At 61.1% G+C, this 22,342-nt stretch overlaps 2 protein-coding genes across 2 annotated transcripts in view; one reads left to right on the top strand and one right to left on the bottom strand.

The window, feature by feature from the left end:
- MYO18A (myosin XVIIIA) overlaps nt 1-1,262 on the bottom strand; it is a gene marked incomplete at its 5' end in the record, with an annotated part of 32,067 nt that extends 30,805 nt beyond the window's left edge. The window contains one exon of the mRNA XM_082008730.1: nt 249-1,262. Within this exon, the coding sequence (XP_081864856.1) occupies nt 249-1,262 (1,014 nt within the window). The remainder of the gene's footprint in view (nt 1-248) is intronic.
- Nucleotides 1,263-11,633: 10,371 nt separating this feature from the next.
- On the top strand, nt 11,634-15,534 carry CRYBA1 (crystallin beta A1; the record flags this gene model as incomplete). Its single annotated transcript, XM_082008729.1, has 6 exons — nt 11,634-11,747; nt 12,342-12,461; nt 12,724-12,842; nt 14,426-14,567; nt 15,110-15,252; nt 15,387-15,534. The coding sequence occupies 6 exons, from the start codon at nt 11,634-11,636 to the stop codon at nt 15,532-15,534; spliced, it is 786 nt and encodes a 261-aa protein (XP_081864855.1).
- Between the last annotated feature and the right edge of the window lie 6,808 nt (nt 15,535-22,342).

Raw genomic sequence — 22,342 nt, 5'->3', positions numbered from 1 at the left:
AGGAGGAAGACCAAACCTGGCAGCACACCGAGCATTTGGGGGGAAAAAACCCACCGGTGCTGGTTCACAAGTCCCCTTGCAGCCTCCCCGGGGCACAGGCAGGCATCGCCGCTGCGTCCCAGACACAGCCTCCCGCTCCTCCCCGTGCACTGCTCCCGGACGGAGCAGCCCCGGCGCCCGCCGCTGCCCACGGGCTCTGCCAACCCAAACACCCGCTTGCGAGGATGCTGGTGGTCAGTGTTACTCACATCCCAGGCAGCACGGCGTGTCCCCTGGCCACCCCGCAGCCAGCAGCGGCTCAGCTCGCTCAGCTCCAGGATGGGCTGCACCTTCAGCTGCACCGTCTCCCCTGACTGCCGGATCATCTCCACGATCTCATCCCGGGATTTGTTCTCCACGTTTCGCCCGTTGATCTCCACCAGCCGGTCACCCGGCACCAACCCCAACGCCAAGTCTTTGGTGCCGGCTCCAGGTTCGGCGAAGTGCACGACGCGCCGGTACACCTGCCCGTCGGGCGCCCGGTCCAGCATGGTGGTGCGGCGTAGGGAGAAGCCAAAATCACCTGTGTTGCGCCTCTGCAGCTCCAGCTGCCGCGGGGCAGAGGGCTGCGGGGGCACCAAGGCGGGCAGCCGCAACTCAGCAGGAAACCTCTTGCCAATGAGCTCCGGCACCCTGGCACGCAGGGAGGCGGCAGGAGGGGTGCAGGTGTGTCCCAGTGGGACCCCTTGCTTGGCGAGCTGGGTCTCCAGCGTGCGCACCTCCACCTGTGGGGAGGGGGCCGCCGAGTGCTCGGAGGGGGTGGATGTCTCCGAGGTGCTCTCATCCCGGCTCTTCTGGGAGAAGGAGAAGCGTTTGACAATCATCTGGGAGTTCTGCTTGGCCAACGAGCCGAACTTGGCTGCCCGCTGCAGCACCGAGCCCTTGAAGTTGGCATCGTCCACCTTGAGATCGTCACTGGAGCTGGCCGTGCTCAAGTGCCCCGAGTCCAAGATGACGCTGCCCCGGTTGCTGTCAGAGTCAATGTCTGTGAGATGGAGGTCGGAGCCACTGGCCACCTTGATGGGGATGGGGTTGGAGATCTCCAGGCGGGTCTTGGAGTCCCTCTTGGAGGCTCGGTTGAGGTTGAAGAAGCCCCGGCGCATGCTCATCTCCTCCAGGCTCTTGAGCTCAGCCGCTGACATCCGCTCCTTCTTCTCCTTCTTTTCCTTCTTTTCCTTTCGGGCCCCATCCTTCTCTTTGTCCTTCTTCATCAGGTTGAACATGGTGAAGGGGTGCTCGGGGCGCGCTCGCCCCTGCGGCAGGGCGCTCGGTCGGGGTGCTGGTCACGGCACAGCCGCCTGCCTGCAGAGGGACAGACAGGCAAGGGTACCATCAGACAGCGGCATGGCCAAGACTCACCCCACCACCCCTCGCTCCACCCCACTGGTCACGCCAGCACCGGGGCTGACTGCAGGCAAGACCCCCAGCATCTCCCACAGCTGGGGAGCCGTTTCGGAGCAGGACGGGCAGGCAGGGGAGGAAGGCGTCCCGGTTGCATTCGCAGTGGTTCCCGCCGGCGTGGAGGCTCCCCGGGCAAAACCGCCCATCCCTGCCGGCTGCAGCACCACACGCGTCCTGCCCGCCGGGTCAAAAGCTCCTTGTTGAAGAAACAGAGGCCCCTCTGCGCTTGTCCCAGCCCCAGCCACCGCAAAGCCGCGGGGGACAGCCGCAGGCAGTGTCCCTACCGGGGATGGAGCCGGAAACTCGGCCCTAAGTGAAGGCTGCTCTAATAAACAGGAACCTGTAAAATCACTTCCCTCCCAAACACTGATAAGTGCCTAATTTTAGCCAGGGCAACGTAGAAACTCGTGACGCTGCCGGCGACCTCCAAGAACAGTCGCTCTTTCATTCGGGCATCCCGCGCAGCGGGGGGAGCACCCAGCCGGGGGCAAAACCGCGGCCTGGCAGAAATCCCGGCCCCCCCCAGAAAACCCCACGTGCACCCAGAGCCCAAGGGCACCCACAGCTTCACCCCACATGGGGCTGCTATGGGACCCCTCTGCCCACGGGGCAACCGGTGCCCACCAGCCGCTGCCCCGACCTCCATCGAGCGCTCGGGCTGCGGATAAACAACTCCAAACCGGAGCAGCCGGCCGGCAGCGCCGCGCGGGATGGGCTGACAGCTATATATAACGGGGCAGGAAGCCGTGCAGGAACTTAACCTCGACACAAAGGACAACAGGAAAACTTCCCGCGTTTGAAGCATCTGCTTTAGAGCTCTCCGACGGGTGCGGGGATGAGGTTTGGGCAACCCGTGGGGACAGGCAGCGCTGCCCATGCTGGCAGTGCAGGCTATGAGGGCACCCCAGGGTGTATGGATGCCATGCTGTGCCATGCCGTGCCAAGCTGCACCTTGGCTCCAGCGCAGCATCAGTGCTGCATCATCACCACTGCCTGGGCCACCTCCCTGCACGGGCACGTGGTCCCCGCTGCCCCCGAACGCTCCCAGCGGGACACGGGGAACCCGGCCTCCCCTCGGCAAAGCCACACGGGTTCAGGGGGCAGCAGGGGACCGCCCAAACCCGCCACCCCTCGGGGCCGGGCCAGGAGCACATGTGCCTGGGAGAGGCCAGGCCACAGGGCAGGCGAGGGCAGAGCTCTGCAAGCCACGGCATGGCGCCGGCCCTGGGCACGCGATACAGCCGAGGCGGTGAGGGGAAGCGGTCGGAGGGACAAGGTCAGGCACGCAGCGCGGCCAGGCGGCTGCGTTTGCCAGCTCCGAGCCTCCTGCCCACAGCCAGAGGGGCTGCCACGGCTCTGCCCACACCACTCAGTCCCGCGGCTCTGCCTGTTCTGCCCTCCCCTGCAGCACCCAGGGCTTCACCTAGACCCACGGCCGGACCTGGGCTGGGCGGGACCCCAAAATGCAAGGAGACGAGCCCGTTCCTTTCTCCTCTCCCAGAAATGCTGGCTGCGGGGCGACCGCTGACCTGAGCCCGGGGACGGCACAGCTGCTTCCCGTGACCCACAGCGGGTGCTGCCAGCGCCGCGCTGTCATGGGGGCTGCTCTCCACCGGCTCCTCCGCGGTGGTGCCAGGGCCTCGGCACAGACAATGGCAGGGAGGGAACCACCCGTGCCCATCCCCGTCCCCCCGCCGTGACCTGTGCCAAAGCGGCGTGGCCAGGGGGATGAAGAAAGGGCCACACCCCCGGGAGCACCCTGCGCTCGCCCCATGGCAGGGAGGGGGCTGCCGGGACCCCTTCCTGGGTCTGCAGAGGGGCACCCTCAGGAGCAGAGCCGCTCGCCGGGCAGGCGCTGGTCAGAGCCGAGGCGCTGGGAGGCAGGCGGCCGGCGCGCTCTTTGTCCTCGGTGGTTTCTCTCCCCTGCACACACACTCCCTCCCGGCCTTTGTACGCTCAACAAAAAGGGGGAACAAGCGTTGCCGTCTGCATCGCTGATCAGGCAGCGCCGGCAGGCAGCGGCCTGGCCACGTGTGCCCCACACAAGGCCGCCCCTGGCCGGAGCTGGGCAGGGGGGACAGGAGCTTCGTGGGCTGGGGCGAAGACCCCAGCATCCCCCCTGCACCCGCGTCCCCGGCCCACGTGGGATGCCGTTGCGGTTTGCTCCCTTTTCCCCGAGCAGGCTCCCGCCAGCGGCACGCACACGCCGGGGATGCCGGATGGGTGCAGCCCGATGCCGCGAGCGGGAGGCGGCTCTGAGCGTCTCGCTGCTCCTGAACCAGACCCAACGCGCCTTCCCTGACTCAGCCCGGGCTCGCTCCGGGATTACCCGTCGCCAGGCGTGTTCGGGGCAGCGGCGCACATGAGCCATGACAGGGGAGGGAGAGGCGCCCACAGGCGCCGGCTGTGCCCGGGGATCGCACGCAAGGACGCTGCCGTGACACCCGGGCTGGCACGGGAGAGTGGCTGTCACCCTGGAAGGGCCGGGTGGCAGAAAGGGAGGCCCAGCTTGAGGCCCCCAAACCCAAAAGCCCTCCCTGAGCCACCCAAGCAGAAGCTGGGGGTAGGGGCAGGATGCAAGTTCCCCCTCGTCCCCGCCACAGCCATGAGCCCCCGCATCCCTGCCAGGGCGCGGGGGAGTTTCAGGCAGGGAGGAAGGCGTTCACTGAAACTCCGGGCCACTCCTTCCCTCCCCGAGACGCAATCTCGTCCGACATGCTCCCCGCGCAGGGACCTGCAGCGCAAGTTTCCCAGTCACCTGCCCTCCCTGCCGCGGTGCCGGTGGTAGGGCCACACTTGCCTGCCACTTCGGCACAGGAGCTGGTGGCTGTCACCTCCTTGGGCACACCGTGTTGGGGCACCCCACACCCCGGCTGTGCCTGGCTGGGCAGGAGCGATGCCGTGCCAGGGAGCGGGTGCTGCCAGCCACTATGGCCAGCAGCCGGCCCAGCTCTCCCACGGGGCAGAGGGGACTGACCTGTGTGATGGCTCCTTCCCTCCTTCGCAGACACAAGTTTTCCACAGAACAAGGAAATTTAGGGGTTTTCCAAATCCCTCTGCACTGCCTGCCCTTATGGACAATGCTGGGATGCGTCAGGAGAAAGACAATCCCGTATTTACCCGAGTCACAGCTGGGATGTGCTGCTGGGCTATCTCCAAAGCGGGACTTCGGGTCCTCCTGCCGCGGGAACCCCGTGTCCCCCGCAGCAAAGGACCCAGCCTGGCTTTGAAGCGTCACCCTGAACCAGCGGTGGAGGCCAGGAGGGTGCACGGGGTGCATGCGTGGGGTGCAGGCACTTGGCACACCCCGGCACCCGCCTCGCCCCAAAGCCGGGCAATAAACCAGCCTGAGAGTCCTTACAAAACAGAGGCGGTGGGGCGGCGATCGCTGCCAGGCTCCGCTGGGTGGGAGCAAAAGTGGGAGATGATTTAGCGACTGGCTGAGGGCAGGACAAGCGGGTGGCAGCCCCATCACCATCGGGCACACGCCTCCCCCACCGCCCATTTTCTGGCCCCAAATTTGCAGCCTGAGCCCCCGCCACGGCCCAGCCCACGGCAAAGGTAAAGGGCTGAGCCGCGGCTCGTCAGCGGGCAAAGTTCAGAGCCGGCGCAGGCGCTGCGGGAACGCTGGGCTCCCGATGGGAGACGGGGCGGTGGGTGCTGCCGGGCGGGGGGTCCCCTGGTGCCGGGGCCAGCCCGGGGTGCAGGAAGGCCAGCACACCCGCCGTGGGCCCACACTTTCCTGTAATTGCCCTAAGTTTAGCTCTGGCGCTCGCTGACCAGAGGATTTGCATCTCACAGGCCGGCTGCAAACCACACTATTTCTGGCCGCGCGTCCCAGCCCTCGCTCGCCGCTCTGTATATTCCTCCCCAGGCAAATTAACGTGCAGGCAGGCGCCGTGCTGGCCGCAGGCCCCGCGAGCCCCCACCGCTCCCAGCACAGCAGCTTGCTGCCAGGCCACCCACCCGCCTTGTGTCGCCCCAAAAAGGGACCCAGGTGCTGGGACACAGCCCCGGCGGTGATGCGGTTAACGGTGAGGCGGGCTAATGGCTTCGGATCCAATTCTGCGGTGCGGGAAAGGCCCAGGCCAGTGGTTTCTCCCTGGAAGCAGGACCGGCCCCGAGGAGCCCGTCTGTGGGTGCTGGGGCACCCACCATGGGGCACCCTGCAGCGACAGGCTGGCTGTCCCCCCGCGGAGAGTGCCTGCCCACGCTGGGGGCCTCCCAGCACCCCCAGCTGCCCCCGGTGGGGGTGCACAGCCCTCCAGCACCCCACAGCGCGCGTGGTGAACACGCAGGTGCTGCAGTGCAACGGGGGGGGGCACGCACAAGGTGACACAATGGGGGCCGCCCCACGCGCACACACACCGCAGCAGCACCGGGGGGGCACGCACCCCCACGCACCCCCACGCACCGGTTGTGCAACGCCGCGGGGACACGGGCACACGCACACGGCCCGGCCCGCCCGGGGGGGGCGATGCAGACGCGGCCCGCCCCGCGCCGGGCGGTGCGTGCCCGTGTCCCCGCCGCCGTGTCGGTACCCGTGCCGGTGCCGGTGCCGGTGCCGGTGCCGGTGGCGGCGCGGCGGGTACTCACCCAGCGGCGGCGGCGGCGGCGGAGCGGGACCCGGTGCTGGCGGCGGCGGTGCCGGGCCCCGGCGGCGGCGCGGGGCGGGGCGGGGCGGGGCGGCTCCGCACCGGGGAGGGCACTGCCGGCTCTGCGCGCGCCGCCCGCCGCGCCGGGCGCGGCCCCGCTCGGCACGGCCCGGCACGGCCCGGCACGGCGGCGTCCTGCACACCCGGGAACGCTCGGGCGCTGCGGTAAGCAGCCCCGGTGCGCACCGCATACAGGCACCCCCCCGTCCGCCGCCACGACACGCGTGTGCCCGCAGAACGGCCCGAATGTACATGCTGCGGGTGCACAGACCCCGGTGCACACGCGGGAGCGGTGCACAGGCTGTGACACACCCCCGGTGCGCACGCGGGACCGGTGCACCCTGCAACGCGCGTATCTGCTCATGAACCGGAGCGTGCACACGCGTACACGCGCCGCAGCACACACTGGGACACGTGCACACCCGCTCCTGCACAGCTGGTGTACACGGCTGCACACACGCGCAGCGTACTCGCACCCCGGTACGCACGCAGCAACACACGGGCCCTCTCGCACACCCCTGCGACACACACACCCACGCCAGCCCTCGCCCTGCAACACACACGCTGGAAAACACACTCACGCGTCGTGCGCTCACACGGGTGCACACGCAGCCGCGTGCATCGTGCCAGTGCACACACACACACGCTCCTGGGTTCCCCTTTTCGGAAGGATCCGACCAGGAGCAGCACCTGACCCGGCACAGGGAGGGCCTCAGGCTGCGGCAGCAGGGTGGCTGGTCCCCACGGGTGGCTGCACGGGCCGGGTCCGGGGAATACAAAGCAGGACGTGGTGGAGCTGCCTGCAGAGCCATTTTGCGGCGGGTCCCTCTGCCCACACCGCCCATCCCCAGGGAGGGCTGTAAACCTGTGGAAACCAGAGCGTTAAGGACGGTGCCTGGCTGCCTTGGCCGGGAGACAGCAGGTGATTAATGATGAGCATCTCTTAGCGAACCCGGCAGCGAGAGCTGCAAAGCCTTTGTTACGCCACTTCCACTTGTGTCCAGTTTTGGGATGTCGCGTTGGGGTCGGTCAGGTACGGCCAAAATCCTGTGGCTCCTTCCTTGGCTGTGCACTGTGTGAAGGCTGGTGGCAGCGGCCCTAGGACAGATGATTTTGGGGAAAGCCAGGCAGTCTCTGTGCTGGGATATCCTCCCTTGCTGTTGGACGTGGGAGCAGCAGGGCCACCTCTGGGCCCTTCGCGGGATGTGGGTGGCCCAGCAGCCCGGGGAAGCTGCAATAGGGCTTGGGGAACAGGCACCCCAGAGACAGGCATCCACGAGCTCTTTCCAAAAGCACTTTTCAGGGAGTGCATCATCTCTGCTGGGAAGCTCACGATGGACAGAGGAACCTGTAGGGACAGGGGTCTGCCCCCCTGCCACCTCCTGGGGTTGCCCCAGAGCACTCACCCCGAAACCCTGTCACCACCCACGGGGAGGCTAAGCTGGGGTCAGCCACACAGTCCTGGCTCTCGTGCGGTAGGGCCATGAGCATGACGGGGCAAAGGGGGACTTGGGTCTTCCCTGCAGTTGCAACCTCGCCGCCCTGCCTCACCGCACGGCAGTGCCGGGCTGTGTGCTAGCCGGAGGCTGAGCCTTGCCATGCGTGGGGGAAAGGGCCCCACCATCCAGCCCCCAGCACGGAGCATCTCTGCAGCAGCGCGCACTGGGAGTCGCACCGGATTCACCCCCCTCTCGGGACACGGTTGCCCGGTTGTACAAGCCCCTGTTCCCTCGCAGCGGTAGGGCAGGGTGTGATTTCCAGCCCGCAACACGTGCCCAGGACTCGGCCCCGACGCAGCAGCAGAGCAGCAGGCGTGTGTGGGAGCACAGCGAGAGCAAGCTGGCCACCGTGCGAGGGGCCCCGTGCTGTGCCCTGGGCCGAGGGACCCGGCAGTGGAGGAGACGCAGCCCTTGCAGCGGCAGAGGATGGCGGCAGCGAGTGCAGCCGCCGGCTTTTGTCACACTTTCCTTTGTCCCAGGCACGTGGTGCCAAGCGCAGGGAGCCGCAGCCGTCTGGAGAGCAGGGACGGGAGCGGGTGAGCTGGAGAGGAGGCAGAGCCCCGGCTGGGCTGCCAGGAGGGTTTTCCGGCTGCGGTGGCGAGGGGACAGGTTGTGCAACTGTACCTCTGCCCTGCGTCCCCCGGCACAGGCGGGTGAGCAGCCGGTTACAGCCTGCGGCAGCTCCTGCTTCCTTATCGCACCGGACAGGCGGCAGCAGGGTTGATGCCGGTTGGAACTGGCGAGCCGTGGGACAGCTTGGGGTCTCTGGTGGCTCACACAGCCCTGCCACCAGCAGCCATCCTGTGGGGCCAGCCTCCTGCCAGCTCCCCAGGGCTAAAGACCTCCATGCTTCCCTGCAAGATGGCCAGGTGCCCATGCCTGCACGATCCCATCCAATCTTGCCAGCTCCTCTCCCAGGGCCGGGCTGCCCTGAGCAGCTCTACCCCAGTGCGGGCTTTCACAGGCACCAGCAAACCCCACACCCAAAGAAAGTCTCCGTGTTGCCCAGAGCTTTCTTGGGAGAAGCGGGACAGAGCTCCGGTGCCAGCGGCATTTCACGGTGCCCCCGGCAGGCGCAGACGGCTGGCTAGAGCGGTGAGGGCCCCGAGCCGGGCTGGGAGGGGAAGCATCTGTTTCTCAGCACCACGGGGTTTCCTAAATAGGTCACTGCTTTTTTATAGTCTCTGGGATCTAGAAAAACCAGTTGTTCCGGACAACCCGTGGACCCGCCAGCATCATCACAGTGATGGCTCCCAAGGCACTCGCCACCGTCCCCCCATGTCCTCGTGGTGGCGGGGGGCCTGCCCCACCAGCAGTGCTCAGAGGGAGCTGGGAGAGCAGCTGGGGAGCCCGCCGTGCCCTGAGCTGTACCCTGGGGTCCTGCTCTCTGCTGAGGGTGACCTGCCCCGGGCCATGCTCGACATGGGGTGTGCGAGGGGGGCTTTCCCCATCCTGCTCCTGGCGTGGGGCGGCTGCCGGCTCTGGGCTTTGCCCTGGGAGCATTTGCAGCCAGAGCCAGCGTTTTCGCTTCACAAGGGGAGCCAGGTGCCTGTGTGGGGTGTGGAGGGGTGCGCGGCGCCGTACAGCCCCTGCGCACCGCTGTACACCCGCATGCGCCGGCTGCGGCACGGGCTGCTCGGGGTGAGCTCTCCCTCTAGTGGCACCAGGCTCCCGGCAAAGCCTCTGCACGGCCGGGGTGGCCGAAGCCATGGCCAGGGTGTGCCCGAGGGTCTGGAGGGAGCCAGGGGACGAGCTCCAGCCTGGCCTCCACCTCGCAGCCAGGGGATGGCTGCCCTGGGGGGGACTGCACATGGCGGGGTGCACGGGGAGGGTGCCTGGGGACTTTGCAGCAGTGTTCCCACCACCAGCCGCGCGTCTGGGCAGCCCCACAGGGGGCAGGTGGCCCTGCTCCTCCCTTTCCCTGACCCCACGTTTGCCGGGATGTGGCAGTACAGTCAGCCAGCGTGCCCCGGGAGCGGGTGTCAGGCCTCAGGGGTGCAGCCCCACAGCTCTGCTTCACAGTGATGTCCCCTACTTCACCGCCCCCATTCCCATCCCCGTGCCCCCACAGCAGGCTGCGTGGCAGCAGCTGGCAAGGGGAAAGGTCCTTCCCAAGCTCCCGCTTCCCACCGCCGTGGCGGGGCCCTGCCCGCAGGAGGGGTCCACCAGGACCCCGCTGGGCCCCCTTGGGCTGGGCTGGGCGGGCGCCATCCCTGCAGCACGGCCCCGCCAGGGTCCCCCGGGCCGGGCGCCAGGCCGTGCGGCGGGCAGCGCTGACGGGGCGCTTTGTTTTGTGCCGGCTGCCCGGCGGGGAGACAAAAGGGGCAGTCAGACGTGGGCGGCGCATTGTGCCGGCAGCCATGCGCTGAGGCAGCAGCCCGCGCCGCCACTCTCGCCTCGTGACCCCCAAGGGCCCTGCGGCCTGTGCCCACCGTGGCACCCTGGGGCCTGCCGGAGCCGTGCGGTGGGGAAAGGGGAGCGGGACCTGGTTGCCATGGTTACCACCAGGCCTGAGGCCTAGGGGTGCCTCGTTGCCATGGTTACCGTAGGCCTCAGGCCTCGCTGGTCCATGGCGGCTCCCCCCCCGCCCCGGCACGGGGCCAGGGCAGGGGCAGTGCTGTGTGGGGCCGACGGGTGAGCAGTGCAGCCCGGTGTGGGCCTGGGGCCATGGCAGCTGGTGAGTGGGATGCCATGGCATGGCCAGGCCGGTGCATGAGAGGCCCCACACCAGCTCCCGCCGAGTGGGGAGGAGCAGCCTCACAGCCCCCCTCGCTAGCCACGAGGCCATGGTGGGAGGAGGGTGTCCACACCGACACAGAGACAGGGACGTGCCATGGCCAGCAGAGCAAGGCAGCGGCAGTGCCCGGCAGGCACCCAGCTGAGCCCACCGCCCTCAGGGTCTCACCAGGAGGGTCCCATGCCCTCCCCACCGCACCAACCGGCACCATGGCCAGGCCAGCCCCTGTGCTTGCCCCATGATGGCGCGGTGCATTGCCCCTGGAAAATGCCAGAGCAGTCAAACCGTTGAGTCATTTGTGCCCAAGATTATCTGTGCAAACAGCCGCCCCGATTATTTTTTTTTTATTATCAATTTTTTTTTTTCTTTTTCCCTAAGAATGTGGCTCAGACCATGGGGATGAGCAGCTGAAATCTCCGGGGATCAGCAGGACAATGCCAGAGCAAGCATTGTGCTGACGGCTCTGCAAACGCTGGCACCGGCTCCCGGCCAGCAGCACCCTATAAAAGCTGAGCCGCTGAAGTAGGCAAACATTACATGGGCGAAGCAGCAGTAACCGCCTGAGCTAGGTGAGTCCTGGGACCGATTTGCACCTCTCCCACCTCGCCCCCTGCTCATCCCCACTGCCGCCGGCCAGCTGGGCAGACATCCTTCTTCCTGCCCGGTGGCAACAGACACCCAGAGGGACCATCGCCATTCCCCGTGGAAAAAGACAGGCTCACACGTCCCCGCTGGCAGCCGGGGTGGCTGAGAGCCCCTCTACCACGGGACACCCCAATCCTGGCACCCGCACGGCCCCAGCCCCCGGCATGGCACACCGGTTGGCATCTCACACCGTTAGCTGGGGCCGTCCATGGGAGCCCACCGTGCCTCCCAAGGGAGGCATAGCTGGGGTGCTGGGGCAGGGAGAGGGGATCAGGCGGGTCTGTTCGACACCTCCAGGCATGGGACAACCTGTGCCCCCCACCGCAGGTCCCCACTCTGGCTCAGGGATGTTTTTCCTAGTGATGGCCTGGCATCAGGGAAGGAGAAGGGCGAGCTGGGCACTGTGCCTTGGCGGGCACGCACGCTCTGTGTCACGGCCGGGAGGAGGGAAGGGGCACCGTGGTGGTGAGAAGGGAGCACCCTGCTTTGGAAGTGTCCCGGAGCCCCCCGCCATGCCCCCACCCATCCTACGGGAAGCAAGAAGGTCTCGCTGCAACTGATGTGGCTTGTCCCCAGCAGCAGGGCAGCTGCCTTCGCAGAGGCGCCGTGGGTAGTGGGCACAGAGTCGTCCCCCAGCCCCATGAGCAGGCAGCGGGGATGCACAGGGGCACGCTGCAGTGCAAACAGCTTTTACTTCCTTCTCCAGACACCGTTCCAGCAGCAAAGATGGCTCAGACAAACCCTCTGCCTGTCCCCATGGGCCCATGGAAGGTACGTCCTTGCTCCCCCTGTATCTCGCCTTTCCCGGTGTGCAGGTGGGAGACCGGGAGAGGGGCAAAACCAGTCCTCCGGGGCCAGACAAGCTGCACAGCGGGCAGTGAGGTGGGGCAGCACAGGAAGCAAGGCACCCCTGTCCTCTGCCTATGGGAACTTGCATCCTGCCTGCTCAATCACCTCCCGGGTGTTTTTCATCAGCCTCTTTGCAGCACCCTGGCCCAGCCGTGCCCTGCTCTTACTAGTCGTCCTGTGCCGAGCAGTTACAGCAGTCCCTGAAAGCCACACGCTGTTATTTGCCCTCCCCTGTCCATGCGGGCGGGCGGGCGGGCAGGGTGGGCAGGGGCCAGCCAGGCACGAGGGCCGCAAGGGGGGCAGTGAGCACGGCAGAGCAAGGCGGGGAGAAGCCCCAAGGGGGCCAGCAACAGCTCCGGGGATGCGGTTCGAGGAGGGGATCAAGAGGGAGAGGAGAAGCATGTGCGCAAGCAGGGCGCACCCCACCAAAGCCTGGAGCTGTCACAGCAGAGCGACAGCCGCAGCCCCCCGGGAGTTCCCCGTCACCCTTTCCCCCGTTAATCCTCTTTGCCCTAGAGTGTTCGGAGCAGAGGCCGGGAGAACCGCCAGCCACAGCCCTGCCACCCGCCCGTCCCAGAACGGCTCCGCTCCTCTCTCTGGATGGCACCGCTGCCCCGGGAACTGATGTCCGCAGGGATGAGCAGGAGAGCGGAGTGGGGACCGGCGTGCGGCTCCTCCGACACCAAGGCAGGGCACTGTGGTGCCAGCAGTGCAGGGACGCACAGAGGCATGTGGGGCTGTGTCCCAGCCCAGAGGGGTGCCCAGAGCAGCCTCCGCTGGCTCTTCCCCAGACGGAGCGTGACCCTCCGTCTCGAAGAGACGCTGAATCGCCAGGGACCATTGGTGGGCAGTTCCCAACTTGTTAGCTCCCAACTTGGCAGCTCGCTCTCCATTCCAGATCACCGTGTACGACCAAGAAAACTTCCAGGGCAAGAGGATGGAATTCACCTCGGCCTGTCCAAACATCATGGAGTGCGGCTTCGACAACGTCCGCTCCCTGAAGGTGGAGTGTGGCGCGTGAGTACCCAGCGGCGGGGACGCTTTCCCAGGCGGGCTGGCAGGGCGAGGGGTGCTTGAGTGCAGAGCGGGGCGGCTGTCCTCACTCCGCTTAGCTGGAGCCAAGCACTGCAACTGAGGGAAGCCAGACACGGGGGATCCCACCCTGCCAGGGTAGAGCAGCCGGCCCTGGGCAGCACTGACACAGACAGAGGGCCAGAGGACACCGGCAACGCCTTTAGCATCATCCAAAACCGCCTCCCACAGTCTGGGAGCGGCCAGGTTTGGAGCTCCTCGGTGCCCCGCAGGAACGCTGCCCAAGGATGCAGCAAAGATCAGTGCTCAGCCACGAAGCACTGTACCTAAGATCCATCTTTCTTGCCCCAGGGCCCAGCCCTGCTCTGCCCCATGCTCTCCCCACACCGTGCAGCTCCCCAGGGCCAGAGCAGAGCCTTCCCACAGCCTGTGCTGGGCTGCCCCAGTCGCTGACGGGGTAGGGAGCAGATCCGGGCTTCTCCCTGCGTACGGGGAATCTTCCCTGGCACAGGCAAGACATCGCTGCCGCTGCTCTGAGATGTTGTGTGTAAGGAGCGGTCCCTGCGGCAAGAATCCCGCTGGGGCCGGGGAAGCAGACAAGATAGATTTGTGCTGCTATATTTAGGATTTGTAATGCTAATGGGATTACAGCGGCATGCGTGCTCACGCCGTAATCAGCTCACTGCTCCAGTTGACATATTCCTAATCAGGCTGGTCACCTTGCACCGGGGGGAGGCTGACTGTGGGACGTGAGGTCGGGGCTCAGTTTTGGTCAGTGGCAAGAGACCCTCGACCCCCCTCAGCTCAGCGAGCCCCTCAGCACCCCACATACCCCATAAGCAGGGGGGCTGTGGGCTGCACAGACTGTGCCATCCTTTTTCCAGCCCCCAGCCCAGCCTCTGCCTCCTGGCTCCACTCGGCTGCCGCTGTCCCGTCCCCACCCTGGGGACAGGCACCATGCAGCCGCTCATGTGGCCAGCACCAGGGTTTGCAAAATGTCCCCTGCAGGGCAGAGGCATCGCTCTCACCTCTCCATGTTTGTTTACAGTGAAGTGGGGGACCTAAAAAGGGGAAAGGCAACAGCTCCCCGCCCTGCTCACAGCCAGATGGGTTCTGCCTGATTGGGGCATTAGGAATTCAGGTCTTTCCAGCTGTGCCAGGTTGTAGTTGGGGAACAAGTAGGAAATGAGGCCTTTGGGAGACAAGGGCAGCTGAGGGTGTCCTGAGGCACCCTAATGCGATGCTGCTCTGCGTAAATAACCACAGAGCGTTAGGGGAGAGCGAGCCTCCTTCCCAGCTGGGCCCCTTGACGGACGGACCCCATCACCCCCCGCAGCCGGGGGATGCCGGTGCTGCCATGCAGCAGCCTCCCAGGCACCAGGCGTGGTTACACGCTCCCCGGGTGCTCTGCCCACATCCACCACCGCTTCCTTTCTGTCCGGACTTGCGGGCAGAGGCCAGACCCCAACCTCCTCCTTGCACCTATATCTGTGCCCCGGTGCCAGCACCGAGCAGGAGGCCCAGAGCTGCCGCAGGAAGAGCTGGCAGCCCTTGCTCTGTTTTTGCAGCTGGGTCGGTTACGAGCACACCGGCTTCTGTGGGCAGCAGTTCATCCTGGAGAGGGGAGAGTACCCACGCTGGGACGCCTGGAGTGGCAGCAACGCCTACCACATCGAGCGCCTGATGTCCTTCCGCCCCGTCTGCTCCGCTGTGAGTGTCCTGGCTCCCACGGAGCTCTCGCAGCTCTGCTCCCATCAAAATGCCCCAGGCAACAGCACCAGGCCCAGGGAGTGAGGCTAGGAAGGGCAAATGCAGCCATGCCGGGGGCTCTGCAGATGGCAGAGGCTCCTTGGGGTGGGCATGGCTCTCCCCCGCCATGCCCAGCAGGATTTGCTCTTTCTGTCCTGTTTTCTAAAACTTTTGAGGGAACTTCTGGGCCAGCTGTATGTGACCAGAGCTCAGGGACAGCCAGCCTGAGATGGTAGCTGTGGCACAGCTGCCATTGACACCTCCCAGGCCAAGCCCTGCCCCGTCCTGGCTCAGCACCACCCTGCTGAGCACCTCCACGCATCTGGGCTTTGGAGAAACCAGCCCTGGGGGGCTCAACACCTCCCTCCCTTGGGCTGTGCATACAACCACCCAGGAAACCCTCTGAGCAGTGCCATAGGGAGGGACAGCCATTGCCCCACCGTCCCCATCCAGGCCAGGGAGGGAGCAGCACCTCCCCTCACCCCCGGCTCTTCCCCGCCCAGAATCACAAGGAATCCAAGATCACCGTCTTCGAGAAGGACAACTTCATCGGCCGCCAGTGGGAGATAGGCGACGACTACCCCTCGCTGCAGGCCATGGGCTGGGCCAACAACGAAGTGGGCTCCATGAAGATCCAGTGCGGCGCGTAAGTGATGGGCAACGGGCTGCAGGGACAAACCGCTGCCATGGCTGTGCTCCACGGGGAGGGGGACACCTTGTAACCCCCTTGGCTTACCTCTTGTCCCCATTACGGCCGCCTGACGACTCCTTTTCTTTCAGCTGGGTTTGCTACCAATATCCCGGGTACCGTGGCTACCAGTACGTCCTGGAGTCTGACCACCATGGAGGAGACTACAAGCACTGGAGAGAGTGGGGTTCGCACGCCCAGACTTCCCAGATCCAATCCATCAGGCGTGTCCAGCAGTAGCTCCCCACTTTCCAGTACAACTCTGCAAGGTTTCTAAAGCTCACCGGCTCCCTTTTGGTGCTAATACTCCCCTCCTGAAATAACCACCCCTTCTTGTACTGCAACTGCTTATGGAACAACACTCCCAAACGGTACCAACTGCCACAATTGCCAATAAATGTGACTGAAAGAAAAAGATAAACCTGCTTGGTGGGTGTTTGCTGTTGTGTGTTTGGGATTGAAGTTACACATCCCCATCCCAGTAACAGGGACCAGACTCTTCCCTGCCCAGTTTAAGCAGGGAATCCCAGTGGGGCTCATACCGAGGGCAAGTTCATCCCCTGATTCTCTCACACGCACAAACTCAGCAGCCAAATCCTTGGTCGCCGCAGCTCTGCAGCCATCCAGCTTCCTTTTCCCCCCTGCCCTCCCCTTCCCCTGCCAAGGTAAAGGCCCCTGCACTGCCGGCCCCCATCCCGCTGAGCCATGCCAGCAGCCACGCTGCTCGTAGGCTCCGCGGCCAGCGCCGCCAGGCCCCAGGGACCGAACGTCGACAGCCATGCAGCATCCCCAGGGCCAGGGGATTACCCCTGAGCACGCAAAAAAGAAAGTCACACTGACACCCACAAACTTTAAAATTTTTATTCAACAATTTACATCACTTATTGTCTGTCTTAACGTATTCGATCTACACAATTTTTTTTTTCCTGATAAAATAATAAAATTTGGATAAATTTTGAAGACCTGTTGGTGCAGAATAAACAAAATTTCAGTAACTTTTTTTTTAAACATTTAATGTGAAGTATGACATCATTGGTAAAGATACATCATGCCATTACAGCTCATGGACATTACCTATCCTTACAGTCCGTGACATCACCCATACCAGCGCAAGGGGCTGCGCCAGACACAGCTACAGCAGGTATTACACTAACTCTTCTAGCCACCCTCTCACGACCGGGAAAACGCCTACGTTTCCAGCTGGGCACACAGAGTGCATTAACCTAATCGGAAATACCGGGGCGGGGAGAAGAAAACAAAGACTACCTTTACCGATTCGTGTGGTCGCACACTACAACATCGACAACAAAGAGGGGCTGCCCCTCTCCGCAGGTCCGAGGTAATTCAGCTCCTGAGCAGGTAGAGCACAACCCCTCGCGGCGATTTTAATACACACCAGGAAACCGAACGGAATGAGAACTTATCGACGGGGAGGGGCAGGAGAGGAGACGCTCCAGCCCCAGCTCGCAGTCGAAGCGCGCGGTTGTGTTTCGCACCGCCCTTAACACTGAAATATTCAGGGGAGGGGGAGAGAGAGGCATCTGTCCCCCCAGTAAACAAGTTGAGGACCTCCAGAGGCTCGCGAGCCGCTGAAGGTGTGTAAGTACACGTGTGATGGTAGATAGAAAAGCAGCCCTGTTCTGTATGAAAAAGCTGTCAAGTTAGCACGAGTTCCTGCCATGGCAAAGGGAACACGAGGGGAAAGCCGTCAGGGTCCTTCTCCTGTCACAAAATCCCGACTCTCCTGCACGAAGGCTCTGGGCTAAGCAACAAGTTTCTAAAGGTGGTACCTGCAACCCAGTGCACCCCATCCCATGAAAACAATGCCAAAACAAAGCTCTCGACCCGGAGACCGGCGGGAGCCCACCCTCTGCTCCGGCGGGCCACGGACCGCAGCCCCCGCAGCGGCGACAGCGAGGAAGCCCGTCCCTCCCGCCTCGCGGTGAGAATACACAACAGTAGGGTTTCTCTTCGGTTAATTTTGTCATTAGAAGGCTCACGTCTGCTCACGCCACCAGCCCGCAACGCGGCAGACCGATCTCCATCCCCTCCTCCGAGCCGCGCGCTCCCCGTCCCCCTCGCCGCCCGCGTGCCCGGCGGGACGCCGGCGGGAACCACCGCCGTGCTCTCGACCAGAGGAAAAAAGGGCACTCGTTCATCTGACAGCACGAAGCGTATCCGAAACACAAGCCAGCACACCTCGCTCCCTCCAATTCAATTACTAAAGTAGGCTCTTTAAAATAAAAAAATAATATATATATTTATATAGCTATACAGAGAGATACAGAGAAAGCAAAGGAGAGAGATAGGCTACTAAAAAAATCAAGAAGCGCCAGTTTTCTGCTACAGCTGTCAGCAAAGAACTGTCACCTTACATCATACCCTCCGAGATGGTGAAGATAATGCAGGCAATGACAGCACAGGAATGCAAAAGAGGGCAGATAAGTCACTTCTGGTAATGAGACACAAATTAAAACTTTCAAAACATGTGCATAGCTTTATTCATCTGCTTCAAACTAACCTTTTCACGGAGCTTCAGCGAAACCCGAGTGTGCAAAATGCATTTCTAAAAAATAATGCAAGCAAGCTTTCACATTTACAGTGGCAGAAGTACGGAAAGACTCGGACAGAAATCACACATTGGGGCGAGCGAGTCTGGAGAGAGATGAAGAAACAAGAATTGCACAGCTTCGTATTCCGAGCCACTGACTGCAAACATAAGCATTTCTATGTCGTCAACGTTAAGCAAGGCATGTTTACTTCTCCTTTACCAAAAAAAAAACCCCCAAATCCAAAAAAACCCCACAACTTAAAAAAACCCACAGTAACAAGAACCACAGCCTGGAAGGGGAATAAGCCCCCCGGGTAACGGGGTCCCCAGCACCGCAGAGGGCCCTGACTCCAGAGCCAAGCCGGTTCCAGACCCTCGCTCGTTTTCGCTTCGCAGGCAAAGCGGCGCGACGCTTGTTTTTGACGGCAGGAGAACGGCAAAGCAGGTTCTCTTCCTCTTCCTCCCCCCGCCCCTCCCCTCTGAAGTTGCCGAAAATGGCTCGTGTTGGAAAGGAAGAGGTGCCACCCCACAGGACATCGTCCCTGAACCGTAAGACAGCCACTACACTGGCTCCAGTCCGAGCCTCATCGCAATCCGATGGGTCATCGGGACAGCGAGGAACCCTCGGCTGTAGATGGGGCACGGCCATCAAGCTGCCGGAGGAGCTGGCCAGCCCGCGCCACGTCCCAGCGGCTCGCCCCACGGCCGGCTCCCTTCGGAAAGGCTAAGCACGCGTGCAAGGCACGTTTAGTTGGATGTACACACACGCGCGTGTGTGTAAAAGGGCAAACGCTGGCCAAAACCAAAAAAGTGATGCTGAATAAACTAATTAAGCAGGCAGAGAGTTCTGGCCTATGTATTTATATACTATTTTCCAGGCAGCTGTAATCCCCAAGCGTTCTTCCTATGTGACTTTAGACCTTCCTTACTCTCACTTTACAGAGGTACTTTATTTTCCTAAAGGATCTTCTATAAATAGTCAAGTAAATTCCCTTTTTTCCTCTCCAGTAAGCTCCTCCTTCACGGGACGCATCCCCACGCGGTTGTCCGGCTGCGACCCACGAAGACAAGAGGTTCTGGACCTGCCCGTGCCCTGCGGCAGCACCTCGATACAGCGAGACCGCCCTCCCCTGCTCCCCGAGCCGGGGGCTTTCACACCTCAGCCATCGGGTTTGGTAGACGGCCCGGCCTCGCTTTTTTCTAGGGAAACATCCGACTCCAAGCAGCGACGGCTCCCCGGCACCCGAGGGCAGCTGGAGAAGGAGCCTACGACTCCCCGGCGCGGGCAGGAAGGTGGCCACGCAATCTTTAATACTGCTGGTTAACTTCACATTGAGATAAAGCATGAAAAAGATCTTTTTGCAGAGATGAGCAATTTCCTTCCATGGATAGATTCAACTAGAAAAACAAAATATTAAAACTGGAGACGAGACAATAGTTGATTTAAGATTTTTCTACCTTACAAGTTACTCGGTCATCTTTCCTGCACCACCAGCCATCGAGGAAGGAGTGGAAAACCTCGGGGATTTGCACTACCCTTCCAATAGCAGCTTGAGAAAAGGAAGGAGAGAGAAAGAAAAAGGAAGAAAAGAAAAAAAAAGCACAGTGTTCTCTCAAGTTAAGAGTTCTCCTTTGCTTGCGTTTGCATAGAAATTCCTGTAGGTCAGCACCAAAATCAGGTACACCCCTCTCCTACACCCTGGCTCCCCCAGTTCCTACGCTAGCCGCAGAGTTAGTGGCTGTGTTACAGGAGGGTTCAACTATCCGCAGAGGAACTATATGGTCATGTAAAAAAAAAAAGTGCATCACACATTCTTGATTTTCAGGGTTACTTATAGCAGCAGCAGCATTAATCCAAGACAAGGAACAGTTGTAGATTCATTCTTAAATGCAGCAACACTTAATGAAATGTCTTCGAGGAAGGTCATAAGAGGGTCCTTCTCAAAAGGATAAAATGAAAATTAGACTATTCAATATAGACAAAAAGGAGATAAAACAAAAATTAAAGACACAATCTTATTTACATTAAAAAAACATTCTTGTTAAAATATCTTTACATCACCTAAGCAAAAAAATACGTATTTTAAGAATAAAGCAGAAACTCCTAAAGCAGTATCTGTTTTTGGAACCCTTATTTAGCACCTGAGGAAAGACCGTATGGAAAGCAGACAGGTTTTTTTTTTGTTGCGTTTTTTGTTTTTTAAGAAAACTGTAAGTTGTGTTTTTGCTAAACGTTCATATGTTCGCAGTACACAAGTTTCATACCACAGAAAGAAATAAACTTTTTTTTTTTCCTTCTTTTTAAAGATATTCTAACTCATTAATAAGGCTGTAGAAAAGGGATACCGCTATCTTACAAAATGGCTTTAGAGCTCTGGACACGTTATACGAAGCTTTCTGATTAACAGTCAGGATAAATACAGCTAAGCATCTCCTGGTGAAAGCACAGGTACGACTGTTGCTCCTGTCCCAGGACAGAGCAGCCCGACACCCCCCCGCAGCGCATCTCGGAGGGTCGCACGCCCCGAACACGAGGCCGCCGCGGAGCTCTCTTGTACCTCCCCAGATGTCCGCCGCTTCGGTGTCTCGCTGCTGAGCGATGCCGCTTTTGAGGATCTCGAGCAGGATGCAAGGAAGCCAGCCTTACCCTGCGGCGTAACATGCACTGTGCAAATGTCTAAAGCTCTGTGATCTCTGGAAGGCAGCGCAGACAGAGATCTTCTGCTCCTTCGCACCAGCCCGTGCTCCTGCTTCTCACCTGCTCACGCTAGGGTTTTTTCACATGGAAAAAATGCTCTTGCAGCGGCCGAAGCTAGAATTGCTCTGGCTTCTTCGGCTACTCTGCTACGCTAGCGCTCCTCCAGCCCCAGCCCTCCTCCTGCCTTACGCACCGGTGTGAAAATGTGTAGCAGCTTTAAAATACGTGTAGCCTTGTTCTCTCCCCTCCTGACCTCCACCATCTCCCTTGTAAACAGCCTCTGTGAGGAAAACAAATCACTGCGGACATACGCACAGAAAAACCTTTTAGGGACGAGCCTCCTGAAAGCTTCGGACACCATAGCAATTTACTGAAAATGCTGAACGAGAGCAAAGCCCGACCGCACAGGCAAACTACCAACTCTGAAACACGTCTCTGAATGCCATCGCTCCCAGATGTCCCTGAGGTCACCCACTGGCCACTTCTGGGAAGGATGCTATCGTGCTACAGTAATGCTCTCTTGAAGGTGAAAAGCACTAATTACACACGCAACGAGAGGACAACTTCCATCTCTTCCCCCCCCCCCCCCAAGCAGGAACCGGTTTTCCTTTTGATTTAGATATCCAGTTCACCCCGTCACCCGCTCCCAACCACCAAATGGCTGGCATGCTCACAACCTGATGAGAATTGGGCTTTTTTTTTTCCACGTTTCAACGAAGTTCACAGCAGCTACGAAAGGCAAACAGCGGGATTTACAGTTCAGAAAGGGCAATGGTTTGAAGCGGGTTAGCGACAGAAACTATGCCCTGGAGCTAAACCCACGCTGTCAGAGACACGAGATTTCTAACATCAAAAACAGGTTTCACGGGCAACTGAGGTGGGTTTAAACCAAAACCAAACCTTGAAAGCCATCGTGTCGCCAATCCCCCAGACCGGTGGAGCGGGAGGGAGCAGAGAGGCTGAAGGTCCCCAAACCACCGTCAGCGGAGACGGGGAGCACGGAGCAGCTTTTAAATTACCTCTTGGAGGAAACACTCCTGGATCCACCAAAGAGAGCAGATCCCATACTGGATCTGGCTGGCAGCCCGCTCTCCAGCCCCTGCTGCACGAGACCCTGTCCCAGACACCCCACGGGACTTGCTGGCAGAGGAGAAGCGGTGGGGAGAGACCGGAGGAGAAAGGAGATGGCCCCTGCCCACGCAGGAATCCTTCCTCCAGTGAACAGAAAGCCTGGTAAGGGAACCAGAGGAAAGGGACTCATCGGACCCCCAACGGAAACAGAAACGGGAGAGAAGCCTAAACCTGAATTAGTATCTTCATAGCTAATAAAAAAATAGGTCATGATTTCACCCTTCGTGCCACTTTCCCATACTACACGTATTTAAGGGTTTTTGTTTTAAAATTGTACTCAGTGTAACGAAAACAATGGCACAAATAAATACATGCTCACTCTCCTTACGCGAGTAACATGCTCGCCCCCCGCGCGCGCGCACGCACAGACACCCTCGGGCGCAGACCCGGGAGGGAAGGCTGCTGAACCCCTTCCCGGGCGGTATTTGGTTTATGCTACAGTACTAATACTCTGAGTCAAACAAACAAACAAAAAACCAAAACATGAGACTTATCAGTAACACCTTAGCATTATTTAAATGTGCTAAATTAGTCACAGCTCAATTTCAGGGTGTTTTTTTTTTCTTTTTTTTTTAGTTTACACAAAAATAATCAGAAAACAGATTAAATCTTAAGATATTTTTAATAAGTGCTCAGTAAAGAATTGTGTGAGGACTTCAGGACAACTG

Source organism: Phaethon aethereus (genome assembly GCF_964289735.1).
Source record: "Phaethon aethereus genome assembly, chromosome: 19".
Classification (NCBI taxonomy): domain Eukaryota; kingdom Metazoa; phylum Chordata; class Aves; order Phaethontiformes; family Phaethontidae; genus Phaethon; species Phaethon aethereus.
This window is presented reverse-complemented; position numbering and strand designations above follow the sequence as displayed.